The following is a 23356-nucleotide window of genomic DNA, read 5'->3' as shown; positions in this document are numbered from 1 at the left end:
CTACTTGTTTATCTCTGTAAATCTGCCTTTCTAATAATTAATAAATAGCCAAAATAATTTTTAAAAAGAACAAAGACATAGTTTACATGCCTACTGTCAGGACTTACTATAAAGCTACAGCAATTAAGACAGCAAAATGATGACATAAATAGATGAATTAAAAAAAAAGGTTCTCATCACATATGGACAAAAGTGGAAAGATAACTCACTGAAGAGCAGTCTTTTCCAACAAATGGAACTGAAAGAATGTGAATATCTGCTTTTAAAAAAGAAAAGAATTTAGGACCTGCACAGTGGCACAGCAAGCTAATCATTCACCTGTGGTGCTGGTATCCCATATGGGCATCAGTTCGACTGCAGGCTGTCTGACTTCTGATTGAGCCCCCTGTAATGGCCTGGGAAAGCAGCAGAGGAAGATGCAAGGCCTTGGGTCCCTACACCCACATGGGAGATCTGGAAGAAGCTCTTGAATGACTTCAGACAAACCAACTTTGGCGGTTGTGCACATTTGGAAATTGAACTAGAGGATGAAAAATCTATCTTTCCCCCTTTCTCTAGCTCTTTCAAGTAAAATTTTTTAAAAAAGCGAATCAATCATATAGAGTAATTCAGAATGAAATCTTACTTTTAAATGAATCTTCTACAGTTGTAAAAATGCTCGAAGAAAATAACTGTGGTCTCATGTTAGGAAATCACTTTTTTTAAAGAGATTTATTTATTTTTATTGAGAAGTCAGATCTACAGAGAGAGGAGAGAGAGGAAGATCCTTTATCTCATGGTTCACTCCCCAAATAGCCACAACAACCAAAGCTAAGCCAATCTGAAGCCAGGAGCCTCTTCTGGGACTCCCACATGGGTGCAGTGTCCCAAAGCTTTGGGCCGTCCTCTACTGCTTTCCCAGTAGTGGACAGCCCAAAGTTTTGGGAACCTATGGCAGACCAGAATAAGCTTCTGGCTTTTGGCTTCAGATCAGCTCAGCTCTGCCTGTAGGGCCATTTGGGAGTGACCCAGCAGATGGAAGATTTTTCTGTCTGTCCTCTCTGTAAATGTGCCTTTCCGATTAAAAAATATATAAACCTTAAAAAAGGGGGGCGGGGGAGACCAGATTGGATGAGGCAGATAACTTTCTAGCAACAACTATCTAATGAAGATGTCTTTTGTTCATGTGTTCCACTTCACCCAAGGTGACCTAAGGCCATTCTTAGCTTAACCTTCCAAACATCCACATTGTCTCCTATTACCACCATCCTGAGACCAAACACCTGAGGCTTTGCAGGATAAACCATAGCTAAACTGTATTAGCAGAAAACAGAATTTACTTTATGAAAGAAGCTGGTAGGGCAGAAACAGATGAGGAAATTTATAAGATGATAACCATGTGTGTCTGCATCTTTTTCATTTACATACCAATCAATCACAAAGCATGCGAAGAAAGTGAAGCAGCTGGGGCACAAACCAGCGCCTGTATGCATATGTGTGCTGCCGAAGCGAGCACCAGCGCCTGCATGCGATGCCAGCACTTGCAAGTGGAAGATTAGCTTATTGAGTCACCATGCTGACCTCTGGCTTCTCACATCCTATCTCTACACCTGCTCCTACCATTGCCATTCATGGTGTGATGCGGCCAGCAGCTTGCTCACCAGGACTGATCAATGCCAGCACCACAAACCTCCAAAAATGCAAGCTAAATATAACTGTTTTCTTTTAAATTCAACCTGAGTTATTTCATTATACTACAGAAAAGCTAACATGTTGATTTAGTATTACAAGGAATGAATGACAAGACCAGTTAAAAATGATTGCTACTTTATTAAACTACTTTCATTTGCTCAATGTTTTTTAGTCACAAATTCTGAGCCAAAAACTACTTTTGAAAGGCCCAAAAGTTGCACAAATTCCCAAGACTCACATCAATTCTCAGATTCAGTTCTCTTTGATTACTTTCTCTGTATACATGCCTATCCTAGAACTTAAAAATACAGAAAACGCTTTATCAGCTGCTAGCTTGCATACTTATTTCTTACACAGTTTTAAGCCCTCTGACACACAAAAAAAGACTGATTTCGATCTACGTGCTTGGTTCCTGAACAGTACCTGGCATGTGTGTAATCCTAATGCTCCATCCTGGAACACCAAGGAAGATCTGAATCAATGAGGACAGTACCATCATTCTCACACGCCAATACATCAGTTTGACTCCAAAAGACTTCCATTTTCAATGCCCCTATGAGTTTCCATTAAGAGTATTAAGTTGTATTAACAGTATCACACCAGTGTCAACGTCTTACTTTGGATATTACATTTAGTCACAGTAGACATCATCACCTAGAGGAAGCTGCATGAAGAATTAGCAAGTCTTTACGTGCTATTTTTACAATTTCTTGTGAATCTGCAGTCATTTTAAAATAAAAGTTTTTTTTAAATCGTATGAATATGCAAAGTTTTTTAAATTGCATCGAGACATAAAGGTGCGAACATTGTTGTCGATTTTTTAAGCAGATGCTTAAGGAGAGGGAAATAGCACCAATCTTAAGACAACAAAACCATGGAAGGAAAAAGTATAATGATGTAAGAACAGACTAACAAACTAGTAGATTAGGACTGTGAACTCAAATAGACAAAATTGCTAAGAAGTATATAAAGAAACATTTAAACTCAGCAATAACTAGTGAAATGCACACAAAATGTCTTCAGACTGACAGAACACTGGAGGGAATGTGGAGAATAGAGATCTGCTCCTGCACCAACAGGGGAAGATGAATTGCAAGAGTCCCTGCAGAAAGCAGTCCGGCATCAGGTGTGAAGCGAGGCACTCATTTGCTTTACAGCCCAGGCCCTTCCTATGCACAAGACTGTCATGGAACATGGGTAAATGTCCTGATCAGAGCTGTTTCTGAAGCAGGAAGATGGAAGTTTTCTAAACAGCTTGACAAAGTTATCTTAGACATTTGAAACTATGTTGCAGTTAGAAGCAATGAAATGGCTGCACACCATTGTAAAAAGAATATTGAATAAGATCTTTTTAAAGATTTATTTTTATTGGAAAGTCAGATTTACAGAAGAGAGACAAAGATCCTCCATCTGCTGGCTCACTCCCTGAGTAGCTGCAACAGCCAGAGCTAAGCCAATCTCAAACCAGGAGCCAGGAACTTCCTCTGGGTCTCCCACGCGGGTGCAGGGTCCCAAGGCTTTGGGCCTTCCTCGACTGCTTTCCCAGGCCACAAGCAGGGAGTTGGATGGGAAGTCGAGCAGCTGAGACACTAACAGGCAACCATATGGGATTCCAGTGTGTGCAAGGTGAGGACTTTGGCCACCAGACTACCATGCCAGGCCCCTAAATAAGATATTCTTAAGAATATTGAGTACAAAGTCTCAAAGAAATAGAACAAGATGGACAGTATACTCCCAGTCAGGTAAAGGAAGCCCTCTTAACACTATGTGGATACACTCACACATCACTGCACAATCCAGTTTACAAAATCTCCTGACACAGCTGCCAGTGGATGGGAAATCAGCATGAAAATAAGGATTGAGAAAGAATAAGGCTTAAAAAAAAAGGAAATCTTTGAAAGAATCAAGAAAATCATGAGTCATCAGTTCAATATTCTACATCTAAGGTCCATAGAAAGCAAAACTGGCGTAACTGTGGAACCATGTACAACCTTATATGTTGAAAGGATCAAAAAATGATGTAAAAGTATTCTGTAGACTTTTGCAGCATTATTCAAATATAAACTAATCTGTGATCTGAGAGGTGGGATCCAACTGTGGTTCAGGAAGGTTAAACAGCTTGCCCAAGGACACCTTTCTACCATTACAAGGCACAACTCAAGGAGTCATCCTCACTGACTTTCTCCTTTCCCTATTTACAATTCCCAGCAAGGCATGGCAGCCTACCCTTCAAAACACATCCCAAACCTGCCAGTTTGTGACCACTTTATTGCTTCCACTCTAATAGATCAGGAGTTGAGAACGGGCGCTTAGGGCAGTGGTTAAGACCGCACATGAGACACCCAGGTCCCCCCCAGAGGGCCTGGATTCAGCCCTGGCTCTGCCTCCATTCCAGCCTCACACCAGTGTGCACTCCGGGAGGCAGCAGGTGATGGCTCAAGCACCGGTCCCTGACACCCACGCGGGACACCTGGACTGATTCCTGGCTTTGGCTTGGGCCAGCCCCACAGCTGTGGACATTTAAGGAGTAAATCAGCAAATGGAACACCTCCATCTGTTTTTCAAACAATGATAACGTTGACGATTCAATGCTGAGCTCAGTTTTGGAGGTTCAAGGGCACAGTGTCAGTACTGGTTTAATTTTGTCACACTGTGGTGATGGCAATGGCAGGAGAAGATCAGATCTCGTTACAGGAAGCCAGAGAGAGCCAGGGTGGGGTTTTGGTTAACTGTTCTATCTAGAGAAGGAACAGACTCCAAAGAGATCTTAGGCTTTTTCAAGGGCATGGCCCATATCCACCCAAGTACCTTCCGCATTAGACCCACCTCTTACAGATTCCACATCACCTCCCAGGATCGCTACCCTGGAGACCATGCCTCAAAAGAGCCTAGGAGGGCACAACATCTAAACCGTACTTGGCTACCATCATCCTTCATCTGAGCTACTCAGTCTCCTCACAGCCTACTGCTCCTTCTCTTGTCCCCTATAATCCATTTACTGACAGCCAAAATTCTTCCTTTAAAAAAATCTACCAGTTGAGGGGACTGGAGCAATGACTGAATTGGCTAATCCTCCACCTCCAAGTGCTGGGATCCCACATGGATGCCATTTTGTATCCCAGCTGCTCCGTGTACCATCCAGCTCCCTGCTTGTGGCCTCAGAAAGCAGTGGAGGACACCCCAAGTCTTTGGGATTCTGTACTTGCATGGGAGCCCCAGAAGCAGCTCCTGGTTTCACACTGGCTCAGTTCCAGCCACTGCGGCCATTTGGGGAGTGAACTAGAGGATGGAAATCTTTCTGTATCTCCTCTCAGTACCTCTGCCTTGCCAATGAAAATAAATCTTTTTAACAACAACAACAAAAAAGTATCAGCTAGAGCAGGCAATTGGCACAGTTAAGATAATCCCAGTCCTAGCTCATCCACCTCTGCTCCAGCTTTCTGCTAATGTGCACCCTGGGAGGCAGTGGTGATAGTTCAAGTACCTCAGTCGCTGCCACCACAGGGGAAACCCACATGGAGTTTCAGGGCTTTGGGTCGGCAACGGCCTGGCCTAGCTCTGGCTACTGCAGGCATCTGGAGAGTGGATCAGCACATCAAAGATCTGTTACTGTCTTTCAAAGTAAGATCAACTTTTTCAAAAGATTTATTTATTTTGTGCCTGGTGCTATGGCTCAATAGCTAAATCCTCACCTTCTATGTGCCAACATCCCATGTGGGCACCAGTTCATGTCTCAGCTATGCCACGTCCCTTCCAGCTCCCCGCTTCTGGCCCGATATGCCGTACAAGATGGCTCAAAGCCTTGGACCCCTGCACTCGTGTGGGAGATGTGGGAGACCCGGGAGAAGCTCCAGGCTCCTAGCTTTAGATTGGCTCAGCTATGGCTGTTGTGGTCAACTGGAGAGGATCTTTCTGTCTCTCCTTCTCTCCATAAATCTGATTTGCCTTTCCAATAACAAATAAATCTGAAAAAACTGAGAAAGATTTTTCATTCACTGGTTTACTCCTCAACTGGCTACAATGGTTGGAACTAACTGCATTCCCAAACCAGAAGCTCTTCCAGTTGTGCCCTGCAAGCTTTGGGCCGTCCTCTGCTGCTTTCCCAGGCCATAATCAGGGAGCTGGATGGAAGTGAAGCAACCGGGACACGAATGAGCACCCATAAGGAATGCCGGTTCTTGCAAATGGAGGGTTAGCCTGTTGTCATCACACCAGCCCTGATCAATTTTTTTTGAAAGTATCAGCTGTTGGGCCCGGCAGCGTGGCCTAGCGGCAAAAGTCCTCGCCCTGAATGCCCCGGGATCCCATATGGGAGCCGGTTCTAATCCCGGCAGCTCCACTTCCCATCCAGCTCTCTGTGGCCAGGGAAAGCAGTTGAGGATGGCCCAATGCATTGGGACCCTGCACCAGCGTGGGAGACCCGGAAGAGGTTCCTGGTTCCCAGCATCAGATCGGCGCAGAACTGGCCGTTGCGGCTCACTTGGGGAGTGAACTATCGGACAGAAGATCTTCCTCTGTCTCTCCTCCTCTCTGTATATCCGGCTTTCCAATAATAATAAAATCTTCAAAAAAAAAAAAAGTATCAGTTGTTACTTCCCATGAAAACCATACAATGGCCTACAAGGCTCTCCAAGATCTATACTCTACTTATATCCCTCTAACCACCTTCCCCTCTACCATTTCATCAGTCCCTCACACTTATCACTGCATTCCACTCACACCTGTGTTACTTGCTATTTGCTGTATATGTCAAACCCGTTCCTGATCCGGAGTAGCCTGTGGCTAAAGTCCTCACCTTGCACACACTGGGATCCCATATGGGCGCCGGTTCTAATCCCAGCTGCTCCACTTCCCATCCAGCTCCCTGTTTTGGCCTGGGAAAGCAGTAGAGGATGGGCCAAAGCCTTGAGACCTGCACCTGCATGGGAGACCTGGAAGAAGCGCCTGGTTCCTGGCCTTGAACTTGCTCAGCTATGGCTGTTGGAGTTACTTACAGAGTGAATCAGCGGATTGGAAGATCTTTGTCTATCTCTCCTTCTCTGTGTAAATCTGACTTTCCAATAAAAAGTCTTCAAAAATTTTGTTTTTATTGGAAAGATAAATGTTTAGGAAGAAAGATCCATCCACCCACTGAGTTTGTCGTTCCTCTACATGTATTAAAAACTCCATAAACTAGGCCCTTGTGAGGCCTAGCACCAAATACTAAGCGAACATTAAGAAATGAATTAGAAAAGTAACAATAGAAAAAAGCCAATCCAGGAAAAAAGTTACAACTGATTTGTATTCCAAGGCACCAATGACAATCAGTAGCCAATTCTTTTATTTCCTATGTGCCCAGGTGTCTAAGCCACAGATATGAATTATGAAGCAGATAAAAATGAATCAAGGGCCCAGCGCAATGGCCTAGCAGCTAAAGTCCTCGCCTTGAACATGCCGGGATCCCATATGGGCGCTGGTTCTAATGCTGGCAGCTCCACTTCCCATCCAGCTCCCTGCTTGTGGCCTGGGAAAGCAGTCGAGGATGGCCCAAACCCTTGGGACTCTGCACCCACGTGGGAGACCTGGAGGAGTTTCCTGGTTCCTGGCTTCGGGTCGGTGCAGCACCAGCTGTTGTGGTCACTTGGGGAGTGAATCATCAGACAGAAGATCTTCCTCTCTATCTATCCTCCTCTCTGTATATCTGACTTTGCAACAAAAAATAAATCTTTTAAAAAATGCATCAAATGGGGCCTGGCATAGTGGCCTAGCAGCTAAAGTCCTCGCCTTGAACACCCCAGGATCCCATATGGGAGCCGGTTCTAATCCCGGCAGCTCCACTTCCCATCCAGCTCCCTGCTTGTGGTATGGGAAAGCAGTTGAGGACGGCCCAAAGCTTTGGGACCCTGCACCTGCGTGGGAGACCCAGAAGAGGTTCCAGGTTCCCGGCTTCGGATCGGCGCGCACCGGCCTGTTGCGGCTCACTTGGGGAGTGAATCATCAGACGAAGATCTTCCTCTCTGTCTCTCCTCCTCTCTGTATATCTGGCTGTAATAAAATGAATAAATCTTTAAAAAAATGCATCAAATGGAAGCATTAACTTCAAAGAGTCAACAGATAGATAATCATTAAAATCAAGTTTTGGGCTGGCGCAGCTGCTCCATTTCTGATCCGGCTGCCCGCTTGTGGCTTGGGAAAGCAGTCTAGACTGGCAAGTCCTTGGGTCTCTGCACCCACATGAGACCTGGAAAAAGTTCCTGTCTCCCTGCTTCAGGCTAGCCCAGCTCTGGCCAGCATGGCTATTTAGGGAGTGAAGCAGCAGTTAAAGATCTCTGGGTCTCTCCTAATTCTGTCTCTCCAATAAAAATTTTTAAATCTTCCTAATATACTTAAGAAAATATAAAATGAAGAGCTACAGAATTTCCAGGTGAGGAGAATTACTTCTAGTAATTAACAAACTAACAAAAGACTGGATCTGGCTAAACTGCATGATAGATTAACAGTTGGAAGATGATCTAATTTCTGAAAGAACTACATTTTATTTATCCTGGCGCCCTTAATGCTTTACAAACTGACTGTAGCATAAAGTCATTGGGTTTATATTTAACAAACAGGAGGAGCAAGGCATTCCGGCAGAAGGAAAAGGTGAGTAACGCACGACGTAACTGGGCAGCAAAAGACAGGGAGGACTGACCAGCAGCAAAGAAAGGTGCAGGAAAGGAAACGGCGGGTTCAAGAAAAGCTGGGAGGACATGAGGTGAACACATTAGGGCCAGAACATGGACTGCCTCAAATGCAAGCCACCAGACCACTAAAATCATATACACAGGGAAAGGTGATTTGGGGGATCTAGGGGAAACCTCTGTTTGAATGAGTTAAACAAGCTGTTTACCACTGCTAACCCCTCCCCCTAAGCCAGAAATGACTTAGCTTCTACAGGAATCTTCACAGCCGCGTTCTGCTGCGAGGTTACAGAAAAATCTACCCTTCACTTACACTTCCGTTATCAACTGGATGACAAATTTGCCTTCTCGCTAGAGTACACAGAGCCACTAGGGAGCGGGATTTTGATGCCACCCAAGTGTAACTTTGGAAAATCAGCCTGAATCGCAAGAGGAGTGAGAAAGGGAGGAGGGTGCTAATTAGTTCATTCCTTCACAGCCAATCCCCCCCCCCCTTTTTTTTCTCAAAACCTGAACCGAGTAAACATGAAGACAGTTTCACCTCGTTCGTGTTACGTTCAGTTGGTGACCCGAGAAGTCAGACATGATCACCAGGACTTCACAGCATGGAAACCTTCAAAGCTGTTGAGTTTTCCTCCAAAATGGAAAGGAGTTTACCTCAGTCACATCCAATCATAATTTCACCAACTGCGACTGACAACCAATAAGGAATCGAGGAAATGATGGAGAAAACTATCTATTCAGATGGTGTTGCGTACCAACAAGGACCATCAGGATGACAAATACCCCAGAGCCCTCCGCCCAGATCTAGTAGAAACTAGGAATCCCAGGGAATAGCTCTGTGCCTCCAAAAGCTCAAATCCTGCATCTAGGCCAGACAGGACTCTGTGCCGGCTGCTAGGGCGACGGGCACCCTTCCTGCGGCGGCCACGGCAGGACCCCGGCTCTCCGCCCAACGTGCACTCACCGCTTGTCAATGGCGTCGATGTTTGAATGAAGGAGCCACAGCTCCTCGGTGTTGTCCTGCCGGGAGGACAGGATCAGGTGGTGGCCAGTGAGGCACAGGGTCCCTTCGACGGCCGGGTAGAAAGGCCGGTGCAGCACCACGTTGTCCACTCGTGGGGTCTTGATGAGCTCCGCGAACTCCATGCCTCACAGCCTGGCAGGCGCCCCGAGACTGCTGCGCCCGGCGGTGCGGGCAGGTAGCTCCGCCGCAGCGCCGCGAGGACCCGGCCCTGCACTGGCCGGAGGGGCGGGGATAGGGCGGGGAGGCCGGACTCCGCCCCAGGCTGGGGGCGGCGCGGCGGGGCCTGCCGCAGGGACGAGGTCGGCCCCGGCGTGTGCCCCGCACGGCCTCGTCAACCCGGACCAGGACTCGCCCGGGGCCTAACAGTCGCCTCCACCAGCTGAGCGTCCGATGGAGAAGGAGGCGGCCGTTTGAGAGCCGGTTTCCAAGCCGCTAGGGACTCCTGGCGGAAGTAGCTGTTCGCCCCCAGCAACTACGGGCGGAAGCACCGGAACCCGAGGAAGTCATGCCGGAAGTTGGTTCTCCCTATAGGTCCGATTGACACGCCTCGGAAAACACGGACGGACCTGAAGATTTGCGTTCCTACGTGCAGAGTTTTTCTTTACCGTCCCAGCCTCTCCAGCTACTCCTTATCAGAAAAATACTCAGGAAGATGGGACAACAGGTCCCTGCCCTCTCGCGCGTACTATTCCATCCAAGGGTTCTTAGAGCGATCGGATAAATTGTGGCGATGTTCATGCAGTCGCCATAAAGAGCGTTCAGTTATGGGATTGAATCCGTGAAGAAGCCTGCAGTTAAGAAGGGCTGCCTAGTCGGCACCTGACCCGAGGAGAGTAACCACAATGGTGGTGACCTTGAACAAGAAAAAGAAGCAAATATCTGAGGGACCTGAGGGGATATAGATGCAGTAGACACACTAGAAGCTACCCAGCCAATTATACCCAGTTATACCTAATTAAATCCACACATCTCCCCCATTAAATCCACCTGTGCTGTGTTCCAAGCTACCTAAATTACATAAGAAAGCCTCCTTGCTCGTCCTCCCCCCTTTAAATGCACCATTTTGTGTTTGAATCTAGGTTTGCTGTTACTTCATCAGCCTTTGAAATCCTTGCTCTGTAGTATCAAAGAACAATGAATTGACAAAAAACGTTTGTGTTCACAAACCTCAAATCACTTAACTCTTGATCCTTTTTCTTTTTGTTCTTGAAGTTCCCTTCTTAAAATACATAAGGTTTTTGGGCCCGGCATAGTGGCCTAGCAGCTAAAGTCCTCGCCTTGAACACCCCAGGATCCCATATGGGCGCCGGTTCTAATCCCGGCAGCTCCACTTCCCACCCAGCTCCCTGCTTGTGGCCTGGGAAAGCAGTTGAGGATGGCCCAAAGCTTTGGGACCCTGCACCCATGTGGGAGACCTGGAAGAGGTTCCTGGTTCCCGGCTTCGGATAGGCGCACACCGGCCGTTGCGGCTCACTTGGGGAGTGAATCATCAGACAGAAGATCTTCCTCTCTGTCTTTCCTCCTCTGTGTATATCTGGCTGTAATAAAAAAATGAATAAATCTTTAAAAAAAATACATAAGGTTTTTTTAATTCCTAGGATAACAATTTATCGCATTTGTCTTCGCAAGAAAAAATAAGAGCAAATAGTGAGGGATTCTTTGTCTTCCTTTATGTAATTCATTACAACAATTACCAGTTGTGGAAGGGAAGACAAATTTACAGAATGAAGACTCACAGAAAGCTTTACACTAAAAAAGTATGTGCAATTTAAAAAGAAAAAAATGCCTTAAAAGAGGAGTAAGGTTTATACTCTGAATGCAGTGTGATCTAGATATCCAATATTTGCTAGAGTTGGGAGAAAAACTGCCTAGTAATTACACAGACTTGTTTAGTTTTCCTGAAAACAGCTTCTAAAAAGACCATGATGTTTAAATTCAAGATATTCAATATTATATAAAACCAAAAAGTTTCTGCCAGTGAGGGGGAAATTATCTATGTCTCCTGGAGTATTATCAGAAACTAATTATTACACCAAATGGAAATCGAACCTCAAAGCATGGTGAGCCCTTATAACCTGAGCAAAGCAAAAATTCGCTAGTAGAGTTGCGTGTGGAGAAAGCAATGTATCCTTGCCACATGAACAGTAGGTGGCAGTCGAGTTCAACAGTAAGGAGATGGAACCGTACCCACCCTGAACCTGCTGGATCAGAATCTGTATCTTGGTAAGATTCCTAAATGAGTTAATTATTTCTCCTCAAAATTTGTGGAAGTAGTGTTTTCAATAAGATGTCATTTCTGCCTGACATACAGTTGTTACCTCCCTCCCATTATTGCCTTTCATCTACTAATTTCTACCATACTTCATATTTATCAGTATTTTCCAAAAAAGAGCAATATTATATATGTAATATATATCAAATATGTTATATATGTAATTAGGCATGTGATTATGTTAATATATATATATATATATTAGATCATGTGATTATGACAGCTGAGAAGTCCCCAAAAGGGTTGTCTGTGAGATAAGACCCTGGGGTACTGTCTCATGACTTGGCAGGAATCCAAAGGTCTCAGAAAAAGAAACTAATGATGTACCTCTGAAGTTCAAGGCTGAAAGCCAAATGCCCACGGAGGAGGGCACTGGTCCAAGTCCTGGAGTTCTGATATCCACGGGGTGAGAGAAATGAGCATGTCCCGGCTTTGGGGGTGAGTGGGGAGGGTCACCAGTTCAGCTGCTATGTTTTCTCCAGGCCCTTTAGCTGATTGGATGCTGTTTGCCCATGTTGACAGTCAATCTTCCCCCAGCAAAGCTGCTCAGACTTACATGCTCGACCCCCTTACACCTGCACAGATACTTACTGTAACACTTTTCCACACTTGTAGACTGGACTTCATCCAAACTGACATCTAAAATTAACCAATACGGATATCAATAACAGCCGTGATCTTTATTACCTCCATGTTATAATATTGCCATCGTCTATAACTTAGGCATACTTTGGTTACTGATTTAACTACTGAGTAAACTGCCTTGAAAGAGACCCTTCACATATCTGCAACACCCCATTGAGTAAGCTGCTTGAATGCAGAGCCCCAGTCCCTACATAGAGTGCATATACATAGTAACCGCAACATATATTTGTCACAGTGCATTTCCCTTAGCCTATTCCACCCTCCTCTATGCCGATCTGAATGACTTTATATTATTAGATATTTATAGTGGTGTTTTGGTGAGAGTAAGGGAACAGCGTATTATGTTACTCCCACTTGCAGACGAGAAAATGAAAGCTGATGACTAACAATCTCTTATGATTACCATGACAGAGTTTACAAAATGTTTTCAGATATACTTTCACATGTAATGCTGTCAGTCTGCTGGCAGTGACAAGACAGATGTTGCTCCAAATTCCAAGAGAAATACCAGAGACTCAGAGGAATAGTGATGTCCTCTGAATAACCAAGCTTTGAGGCAGAAACCCAAAGACGCTTCTGAGTCCCAAGGCCAAGCCCTTGCCATCACACTAGCTTAAGATTGCTCTACTTTTGTTGAGATTGAGTTTTTGCTGTTAGAAGACCACCTATCTGTGGACAAAGATTTCATTGCACACAGCAACAAAAGGAAAGTTCTGGAAATGACACAACTTTCAATCTGTGCGTTCAGATATAACAACCTAATAGGTACATTCCCTGTGCCTAAGTCTTGTGTCTTAATCATTGAACCATTTCATTTTTGAAATGGTTAAAAAATCAAAGTATAAAAGGAATGAAGTATAAAAAGAATCATACATGAAATATAAAAAGAATCATAAATCCCCTTAGAAGAAAGTGACAAAGCAGAAGAGGGACTATAATGTTAGTACTTAAGAACATCACTCAAATTAGTTATTTGAAGATTTAGTTCATTGATAGAGCCGTAATTATAGGAGAGCGGGTGACAAAGCACTGGAGGATGTTCAGCATCCCACTTTGCCACCTCAGAACCTGTCTGGTTTCCTTGGGGGCCAGCTTGCTATTCCTGCTAGAATAGTGGCCTCAGAGTAGCCAGGCTACTACACAGCAGTTGTGAATGTCAGGAGTATTTTCAGTAGAGGCTGCATCACCTTTCAGGACATAGGCTTGGTGTTACTTCCACGGTGCCCTGTTGGTCTAAGCAGTTAGCAAAGCCCACCCCACTTCCAGACAACATAGTTCTCTCTCAGCACGATCAACTCTTAAGAATTTGTGCTGCAGGAACCCTGCTGAAAGTAGAAAGTATGAATGATTTTAACTTTCCAGTACACATTGTCAGAAAGAAGGCTAGAGAGGCTCTGTGGAAACTTAGTCTTGGCAAAGTACTTTTCTACTCACAGCCATAATGAAGTAAGAATGATTACATATAGTTGAATATAATAAAAATAAGGAGACCTGTGCCAAAGAAAGGCCTGATTAAGAATTAGGAAAACGGAAACTGTTGAATGTATCTTGACAATAGGATGCTTGGCTCTGCCATTGTTCATGCCTGCAGTGTCAGGATACACTCAAACAGCAGAATGATTCTCTTACAACTGATTGTGAAGGACTATACTAATGTAGTGATACGGGGGAAATCAGTAGGGGGGGGGGGAACTTGGGAAGGGGGAGAAGGGAAATCTTGGAGCCTATGGAACTGTATCACCAAATAATAAATTTTTTAAAAAATAGGAAAATAATTAGCAGGGAGCGAAGGCCAGCAATGGTAAGCCAGGGATTACTATGTGGGTTTAATTCATTGTCATTGAACCTAAATCAGGGCCCGTGTCCAACAAAGCAAGGAAGCTACCTAAATCTTTCAACTCTTATCACACCTCCCTAGCTTCACATTTTCTTTATTCATCCTATTAAATGAAGCTTTATGAATGGTCATCACTGTGGTCAAGTGGGAACAGCACAACCTCCATTTACAGTCTTGGTGTGACACTGATGAGATGTGCTTACCCCAGTGTTGTGGTTTGGCCCTCAGGGTTCAGTAATGCTACCAAAGAGGTGATAGAACCTAGAAGCAGGAGGCCTTGTCCTGGGAGGTGGTTAGGTCACTGGAGGCACATACTCAGGAAGGATTCCCGTAGCTCTCATGGGACTGCATGAGTGCTTGGTTTCCATGATACTTAGTTGTTACACAGAGTGAGCCAAGCTCCAGAAACCTTCTATGACCTTTCTAGACATGTGATCTCACTGAGCACACGGCTGCTCCCTTTCTGCTGCTCTGCCTGGAGGCGTCAAAGGGCTCTTTCCTAGGGGAAAATCAATGAAATTGCCGATTCTTAGACTTAGCCTCCAAAACTGTGAGTTAACTAAATCTTTTCTTTTTCTAGTACCCAGCTCCAGAAATTTAGAAAACAGACTACAATACATGGTTACTACTGCAACATAGCATGCTTAGTCTGACCTAAGCAGGAGCAGACCATCAGATAGCAGCAATTCAACAGGAAACTGCACTGTGCCAAGACTTCAATACCATAGAAAACAAAAATAACACCCCGGAGGACCACCCCTAGCTGAAAAAGGCTGAAAGGGACACAACAACCACAACAAAGCATAAAGCTTTGAGCAAATCCTCGATCAGCAAAATGCCTCAGCAAACATTTAGGGGAAATGCAAACATGGACTGTACTTGTTGACACCTTCAAGTTAATATGGATTTTCTTAGGTAATCATAATGTGGTTATGTAAATGATGTCCTTTTTCTCCAGAGAAACTCATCAGGTCCACAACTTACCTACCACTGTTTCCCAGTAAATGTACACAATTATGTATGTGTTCATGCATCATTTATATATGTATATGTATATACACAGAAATGTAGCGAATTATTGTCAACTGGCTAATCTAGATGGAGAGTTTAAAAAAAACAAAAAAACTTTTTAAAAGATTTTTTATTGGAAAGTCATATTTACAGAGGAAAGATTTTTCCATCATCTAGTTCACTCCTCAGGTGGCCACAACGGCTAGAGCTAAGCTGATCTGAAGCCAGGAATCAGGAAGTTTTTCCAGGTCTCCCATGCAGGTGCAGGATCCTAAGACTTTGGGCCATCCTCAACTGCTTTACCAGGCCACAAGCAGGGAGCTGGAAGGGAAGTAGAGCAGTTGGGATATAAACTGGTACCCATATGGGATCCCAGCAGATGCAAGGTGAGGACTTTAGCCTTGAGGCTACCACACCAGGCCCTTAAAAAGGTTTGATTGTACTGCTATTCTTTCAGCTTTTCTTTTTCTGAAATATATTTTTATAATCAATTTTGAAAAATAAAGTTTTAACATACTGTAATGTGATAGGCGTTATTAACACAAGTTCTGCCACTAGGTGGCCAATGATCCGATGAAGCACATGGTGTTATGACTTAACATCAGATCTGGAGCAGCCTGTGTTGGTAATTCAATCATGTGAAATTATTGAAGTGATGTGAAATGACTTAGCTAAGATTATAAGGATAGTCAATAGCAGATGTGAGAATACCATTATTTGAACTATTGAATAATTATGGTTTTTGATTTAATTATTTAATAAATACTTATATAATTCAAATTCAATTCATTTTAAATATCAGGAGATTAGTAATTGCTCAACACTGGCTGGCCTCTAGTCTCTGCTCCCTTCAGCTTCTCATACCAAGGGAAGAGGAACCATACGAGATTTCCAAAAGTTTGTGAAAAAATAGTTTAAATTAGTTTATTTTTGGTGCAAAATAATCTGATGCCAAAAAAGTTTGTAGGAAAAAAAATATGTAGGAAATGCATATTATAAAAAACTCCACATAATTTCCAAAAAGCACTAAAATAAGACTCTTTACACTAAAACAGAAGATAATTTTCAAAAGAATACAATGACATGAATGACGTCATCACTAGCAATCAAGGAAATGCAAATCACAACCATAAGGAAGATGGACTCCCAGTGAAACAGTTGAAAATGTTCTAACAGTAGGATACTGGACTCTGACATTGTCCATGCCCACAATGTTAGGAGATATTTCTAGAACAGCATGTTGGCCTTATGACTATTCATAAATATTAGAGGGGAAATCAATGGGGAGGGGTTATGGGGAGGGAGTGGGAAAACCTAGAGCCTATGGAACTGTATCAAAAAATAAAAAAAAAGAACTTAAAACATAAGGAGACATTACCGCATGCTGTCGGAACGACTTATCAGAAAGAGCAGAGGATGCTGGCAAGGATGTGGAGAAAGGGGAACTCCTACCCACCATTGGTGAGGTGTCCATTGTGCAGCTATACTCTGGAAAACACTGTGGAGATTCCCCTAAAAGCTGGAACTGAAACTGCCATGTGGCTCAGCCATCATCCCTTTACAGGGTACATACCCAGAAGACATACACTCATCGTGTTAGAGACATGAACTCATGGTCTATAGTGGTAGCTTCTCAACAGCCAAAATAGCCAGTGTTCAGATGAACAAAGAAAATGTGTCACATATATACAGTTATATGATGGTATACGATTTACTCACAAAAAAAGATGAAATCCTACCGTTTGTAGTAAAATGGATGGAACTGGAGGACATCATGGTGAGTGGGGTAAGCTAGACAAAGGACAAAGACCACATGGTCCCCCTTACATGTGGGAGCTAAATTTCAGCAACACACACATACACAAATGAATAAACCAAAAAGTAAATAAAAATACCTCAGTGTAAACACAGGATGTTGATTCCTAGAGGCTAGGAGTGGTGGGAGAATTGGTTTAGCTTAAAAAAAAAAAATAGGGGAAATTGGCTGTGGTTTATTCATTGTAACAAATACACTTACCTAAGATGTTACAGGGGAAGTGGGAGGGATAATATAGGAACTTTCTGTGTTAACTACAATAAGCTCTTTTGTAAGCTTAAAACTATTCTTGGGGCCCGGCACCATGGCCTAGAGGCTAAAGTCCTCTCCTTGAGCATGCAGGGATCCCATATGGGCACCGGTTCTAATCCCAGCAGCTCCACTTCCCATCTAGCTCCCTGCTTGTGGCCTGGGAAAGCAGTCAAGTAGGGCCCAAAGCCTTGGGACCCTGCACCTGTGTGGGAGACTTGGAAGAGGCACCCACTTGGGAGACTTGGAGGAAGTTCCAGGCTCCTAGCTTCGGGTGGGCGCAGCACCAGCCATTGCGGTCACTCGGGGAGTGAACCATCACATGGAGATCTTCCTCTCTGTTTCTCCTCCTCTCTGTATATCTGAATTTGCAATAAAAATAAAATAAATCCTAAAAAAATAAGAGTGGGTAGTAGCACAACTTCGGAACAAATAAGGAATCCTGCAAGTTTTACAAGCAATAGCTAAGATCTGTCAATGATCTACACTTAATAGTATCGGACAGAAAAATCCAGAATGCCTGCTAAACTGACTAGAACAATATGCTAGGATCCGGCCACAATAGTTGGACAGCATAACATTCCATAAACAATCGCTATGGCAAAAGAACGCTAAACAAGCAACCCAATACTGCACTAAAAAAATTTTTCCCCAAGAACCTCAGAATCTTTACAGGCCATTACACAAACCACAACATTTTCAGAAGGTTCAACTCCATTGCCAGTTTGTCTTAAACATGTTTTGGAGATTTAAGAGATGACTCCAGGCTCAGAGCTGCGCTCTCAATTCCAGAAGATATCCAAATGTCTTTAGGCCTGTTGCCTACCTCATCCAGGACTCTGAAGCAGAGAGTATATATTGCTGCTGCGACTTGGAAACCAGTGAGCTCTTGTCTGGTGTGATGATACAACCAGGCAGGCAAGCGATCACTATATCTGAGTGCTGAGTATTTGGGAGTGTCTCCCAAGGTCGGGGGCTTCAACAGGAGTTTATAATGTCCCAGGTCCAGTGGCTGAAAATCCCAGATTCAGCTCTGTCTACCCCATATGAATTTGAAATTTCCCAGAGCAGAACTTCAGGATAAATGTTAGACTATGTTATCAAACAGCCCCCATGCACAAATTTTAAAGGATTCAAATAATACAATGTATGTTCTCTTATCTCAATGGAATAAAATTAGAAATAATAGAAAGTGGCTGGGGAAACTCACAAGTAAGTAGAAATTAAACAATATAGTCCTAAATTGCCCATGGGGCTAAGGAGAAATCAAATCGGAAATTAGAAAACATTGAGATAAATGAAAATTAAGCTACAACAAACCAAAGTTGTGGAATTCAGCTAAAGAAGTGCCCAAGAGATTTTACAACTATAGAAGTATTTAAACACGCACACACACAAAATGGGGGGAGTGTTTGGCCCACTGTTTAAACCACCTTTTAGGACACCCGTGTGGCACAACAACGTGCCCAAGTTCAATGGTAGCTGTGCTCCTGACTCAAGCTTCTTCCCAGTGTGGACCATGGGAGGCCACAGTGACGGCTCAGGTACCCGACCACCTGCTGCCTACGTGGCAGACCTGGGCAGAATGTCCAGTCGCCAGCTTCAGGGCCTGGCCCACAGTCACTGCAGGCATTTGAGAGTGAACTAACAGACTCTCACTTTCGCTTGCTCTCCTTCTGCTTCTCGAAGAAATTGAAGAAAGCCCTCAATAAAATACTGGCAAACAAAATCCAGTGGATATAAAAGGTCTTACACACCATGGCTAAGGATGATTTATCCTAGGACTGCAACTTCAAAATCAAGTGTTGTAATGCATCAGACTAACAGAATAAAAAGGAAAAACCAGGAGCAAAGCCTTGGTCTTGAAAACCTCGGTGTTTTCTGCTTTTGTGATTTCTGCCTTACTTGCTTGGCTGGGGGCTGTGTGAATTCCAGGCCTGAAGGTCTACATGACCCCCAGCAGTATACCTGGCAGGTAGCAAAAGATGGCCCAAGTCCTTGGGCTCCTACACCCACATGGGAGACCTAGAAGTGCCAGGCTTCAGACTAGCCCAGGTTTAGACACTGCAGCCATTTGAGGAGTAAACCTGCAGATGGAGGATCTATCAGTCTGCCCCTCAAAAACAAAATTTCAAGGCCCAGCATAGTAGCCTAGTGGCTAAAGTCCTTACCTTACATGCGCTGGGATCCCATATGGGTATTAGTTCATGTCCTGGTTGCTCTACTTCCCATCCGCTCCTTGTGGTCTGAGAAAACAGTACAGGATGGCCCAAAGCCTTGGGACCCTGGACCCACTTAGGAAACCTGGAAGAAGCTCCTGGATGCTGGCTTCAGATTGGCTAAGTGGCTAAGTGGCTAAGTGGCCATTGCGGCCACTTAGGGAGTGAATCAGCAGGTGGAAGATCTTTCTGTCTCCTCTCTGTATATCGGCCTAATAAAACCTGATAAAGCTTTTTTTAAAAAAATGAAATTTACAAGAAAAATCCCCTGGTGAAAAAGGCTTAAAGGCTAAAGCCTCACCTTGCATCTGCTGGGATCCCATAAGAGCGCCAGTTCAGGTGCTGGCTGCTCCATTTCCCTTCCAGCTCCCTGCTCGTGGCCTGTGAAAGCAGTAGAGGGCAACTCAAAGCCTTGGGGCTCTGTACTCAGAGACCTGGGAGAAGCTCCCAATTCCTGGCTTCACATCAATTCAGCTCTGGTCATTGTGGCCATTTGGAGTGAACCAATGGATGGAAGATCTTTCTCTCTTCCTCTCCCTAAGTCTAATCTTTCCAAGAAAAATAAATCCAAGAAAAATAAATCTTCTAAAAGAAAGTGTTTAGATTCTAATAGTAAAATTTTTTAAAAGGTTATTTTATTTGATATGTAAATTTTACAGAGAGGGAAAGACAAAGAAAGATCTTATGTCTACTAGTTTACTCCCAAAATGACCACAACAGCTAAAGCTGAGCCTACCCAAAGCCAGGAGGCAGGAGCCAGGAACTTCTGGGTCTGTCATATGGGTGCAAGGGCCAAATCTTTGGGTCATCCTACACTATTTTCCCAGACCATAAGCAAGGAGATGGATGGGAAGTGGAGCAGCTGGAACACCAACTGATGCTTACATAGGATGCCAGCACTTTGAGTTGGAGAACTAGGCAGTTTTGAGTCATTGTACTGACTTCAATACATTTATTCACACATGAATGATCTTGTACATCAAAAGCCCTAAATCATCCACTAGAAATCTATATTTAATAAACAAGCTCAAGAAGGTTGTAGGACACAAAATCAATATAAGTAAATTGTATTACTGCATACTTGAAATGAACAATTTTTAAAATGTCATTACTAATGGCATTAGATAGAATAAAATGTTTGGGAATACATTTAACAAATAACAAATTTTTTTCTGAGAACTATAAAATATTGTTGAAAGAAATCAAAGACTGAGTAAATGGAAAGGCACTCTGTCCGTAGGAAGCCATAGTATTGCCAAGCTGGGTGCTCCTTGAAGACACCGCAGGCTTACTAATAGCAGAATTCCACCTAGCATCTTGTATAAATGAATGGGCTGAATGATTTTAGGATTTATATGGTATTACAAGGATCTTAGAATAACCAAAACAATGTTTAAAAAGAGCCAAATTGAAGAACTGATACTTCAACACAAAAACAGTAGTAAGACACTGTAATGCCTGCTTAAGGAGAAAATGATCAATTGAGAATTGAGAGTCCAGAAATAAACTCACATATATATAGATGATAGGTTTGTGGCAAGGGCGTCAAGGCCATTCAATGGTGGGGAGGAAGTCTTTAACAAATGGTATTGGACTACCTGGGTGGGTGATAGGCAGAAAAATCAAGCTGAACTTCTCCCTCATACCAGGCAACAATGAACTCCAAATGGGTCAAAGATCTAAATGTAAGCAATAGAAATATAAAATGAGTGGAAGACACTGAAACATTATTCATGGTTGGCTAGATATGGGTCCACTCATGCCCATCACACAATGCCATGTGCGCCCTCAACCTCAGTACAGTCCCACTTAGGCTTATCCAAGGAGGAGATCATATCATCACTCATAACACAGAGGAACCTAGCAGGTGTTACAGTAAGTCAGAGAAGCAAAGCAGACAAATCCTTAGTTTCACATGCGAGATCTAGAAAAACCAAGCTTTTTGGACAATAGAGTGCAACAGGGGGAGCAAGCTTGTTCTGTGTCTCTAGGTCTCTCTGTATAAATCATCAATTGATCATGGGGAACCCATCTTTGCAACCTAATCCAATCAACCACTTCCCCAAAACCACACTTTAGGTACAATCAGGGTTCTATCCTCTTCAGCATCATTAACGCAAGACTATGGCATTTAAGTGACTGTCTGACTTAGTCAATTCTTGCTCAAATCCACAACAGATGTCCATTCAAAAAACTTTACATGGATGCGTTATTTGGCATTATGTATTATATGTAAAAACCAGAAATCCAAATACCAACTTACCAGCAAATGGATAAGCATATTGTGATATATTCATGCAATAAAATATTAGTTGGTTTTTAGAAAGTAAAATATTGATACATGCTAAAACATGAAATAAAGTTTGAAAATAATAATCCTGAGAATGAAAGCAGTTACAAAAGACTGCATAATATAGGGTATATCTGCATGAAAGCTACAGAATCAGCCAATCTACAGAGACAAGAAACAGAAGCGTGACTGCCTGTAGTTAGGGAGGTGGGGAGGTAGAGGGCGATAGCTAAAGGGTATGATGGAAATATGCTAAACGTGGACTTTGAGGATGGTTGCACACACAACTTTTATCTGAAAACCTTGAGGGAAATACTTCCAGCAAATGAACTATACCTCAATGGAGTCATCAAGACAAAATGGAAGAACACAGCTAATAGCAGCCACTGCTGCTTAGGGCAGACAAGCAAATGAATGTCAGGTTAACACTTCACTGCTATCCCGTCTAAATCGGCACTGTCCAGTTGAATTCAAGTGATTCCCATACAGTAACAATTAGGAACTCTGGGTGTTGAACACCAGAAATATGTCTAGAGAATTAGGAACCCAACTGTCCAGTTGGTTAGTACACACTGACATTGTTGTCACCAGCCAACGTCCCTGTCAGCTCAGAAGTCTTCCCAGGGACACAGCCGTCTCAGGATCCCATAAGCCTCTGCTGTTCTCTGCAACCGCCTCCCAGGTTTTCAGTCATGTTCACGGAAGAGATGTGCCCACTGGTCACCCAGGACTGGCTCAGACACTTGCAAGAGCAACACCATATGCAGCTCAGGTGGGAGCCAAGGGTCATTGTTTACTCCGTTCTGAGGAGTGTTAGAGTTTATGACTTTTTCTATAATATACACCCATTGGAGCAGGATTCTGAGCTGCCCCTAGGTAGTCCTATACCCTGCCTGGGAAGACAGGAGCCTCCCCTGTTCCGTGTTCCTTTTCCCCTAAAGTAAGCCCAGCCACCTCTGGTGTTCCAGTGGACATGGGAGCTTGGAAGCCATCCTCCCCTCCCCCCGCCACACACACACACACACACACACACACACACACACACGCCTCACTGATTTGCTGCAGCCATATTGCTTTGTGTGACACTTGGCACATTTCCTAGAACTCACTAGGAGGCAGGCCCATAATCTGGGTGGGAGGGTAATGTTCATGGTTGTTCTGGTTCTACCCAACGCATTGTTTCACCAAACAGCTTCCTAATTTTGTACGTTTATATATTACAGGAAAGATCTTCAGAACTAGTGTAAAAGCTGGGCCCAGTGCAATAGCCTACTGGCTAAGGTCCTCGCCTTACTACACTTCCCATTCAGCACCCCGCTTGTGTCCCAAAAGAGCAGTGGAAGATGGTCCAAAGCCTTGGAACCCTGCATCCACGTAGGACACCCAGAAGAAGCTCCTGCCTTTAGATCGGCTCAGCTCTGGCCAATGCGGCCACCTGGGGAGTGAACCAGCAGATGGAAGAGCTTTTTGTCTCTCCTTCACTGTAAATCTGAATTTCCAATAAAAACTAAATCTTAAAAACAACAACAAAAAAAACAAAATCGCACAGCCGCTTTTCCTCTAGTTTGAAGCTAGTGTTTGGCGTCCTCTAGTGGACAGCAAGAAAATAGCAATATCGGACCCACAAATTTGTTTCTTTCATTGCATATTAGGAACCACA

At 43.8% G+C, this 23356-nt stretch overlaps 1 protein-coding gene across 1 annotated transcript in view; it reads right to left on the bottom strand.

Moving 5' to 3' along the window:
* MTMR9 (myotubularin related protein 9) overlaps nucleotides 1-10242 on the bottom strand; it is a 51434-nt gene extending 41192 nt beyond the window's left edge. Inside the window, exon 1 of the mRNA XM_058670094.1 lies at nucleotides 9298-10242. Within this exon, the coding sequence (XP_058526077.1) occupies nucleotides 9298-9479 (182 nt within the window). The 5' untranslated portion in view covers nucleotides 9480-10242. The remainder of the gene's footprint in view (nucleotides 1-9297) is intronic.
* Nucleotides 10243-23356: the final 13114 nt, after the last annotated feature.

Source organism: Ochotona princeps, chromosome 11 (assembly GCF_030435755.1).
Source record: "Ochotona princeps isolate mOchPri1 chromosome 11, mOchPri1.hap1, whole genome shotgun sequence".
Classification (NCBI taxonomy): domain Eukaryota; kingdom Metazoa; phylum Chordata; class Mammalia; order Lagomorpha; family Ochotonidae; genus Ochotona; species Ochotona princeps.
The sequence above is the reverse complement of the archived record's forward strand: the minus strand, read 5'-3'. Positions and strand labels throughout refer to the sequence as shown.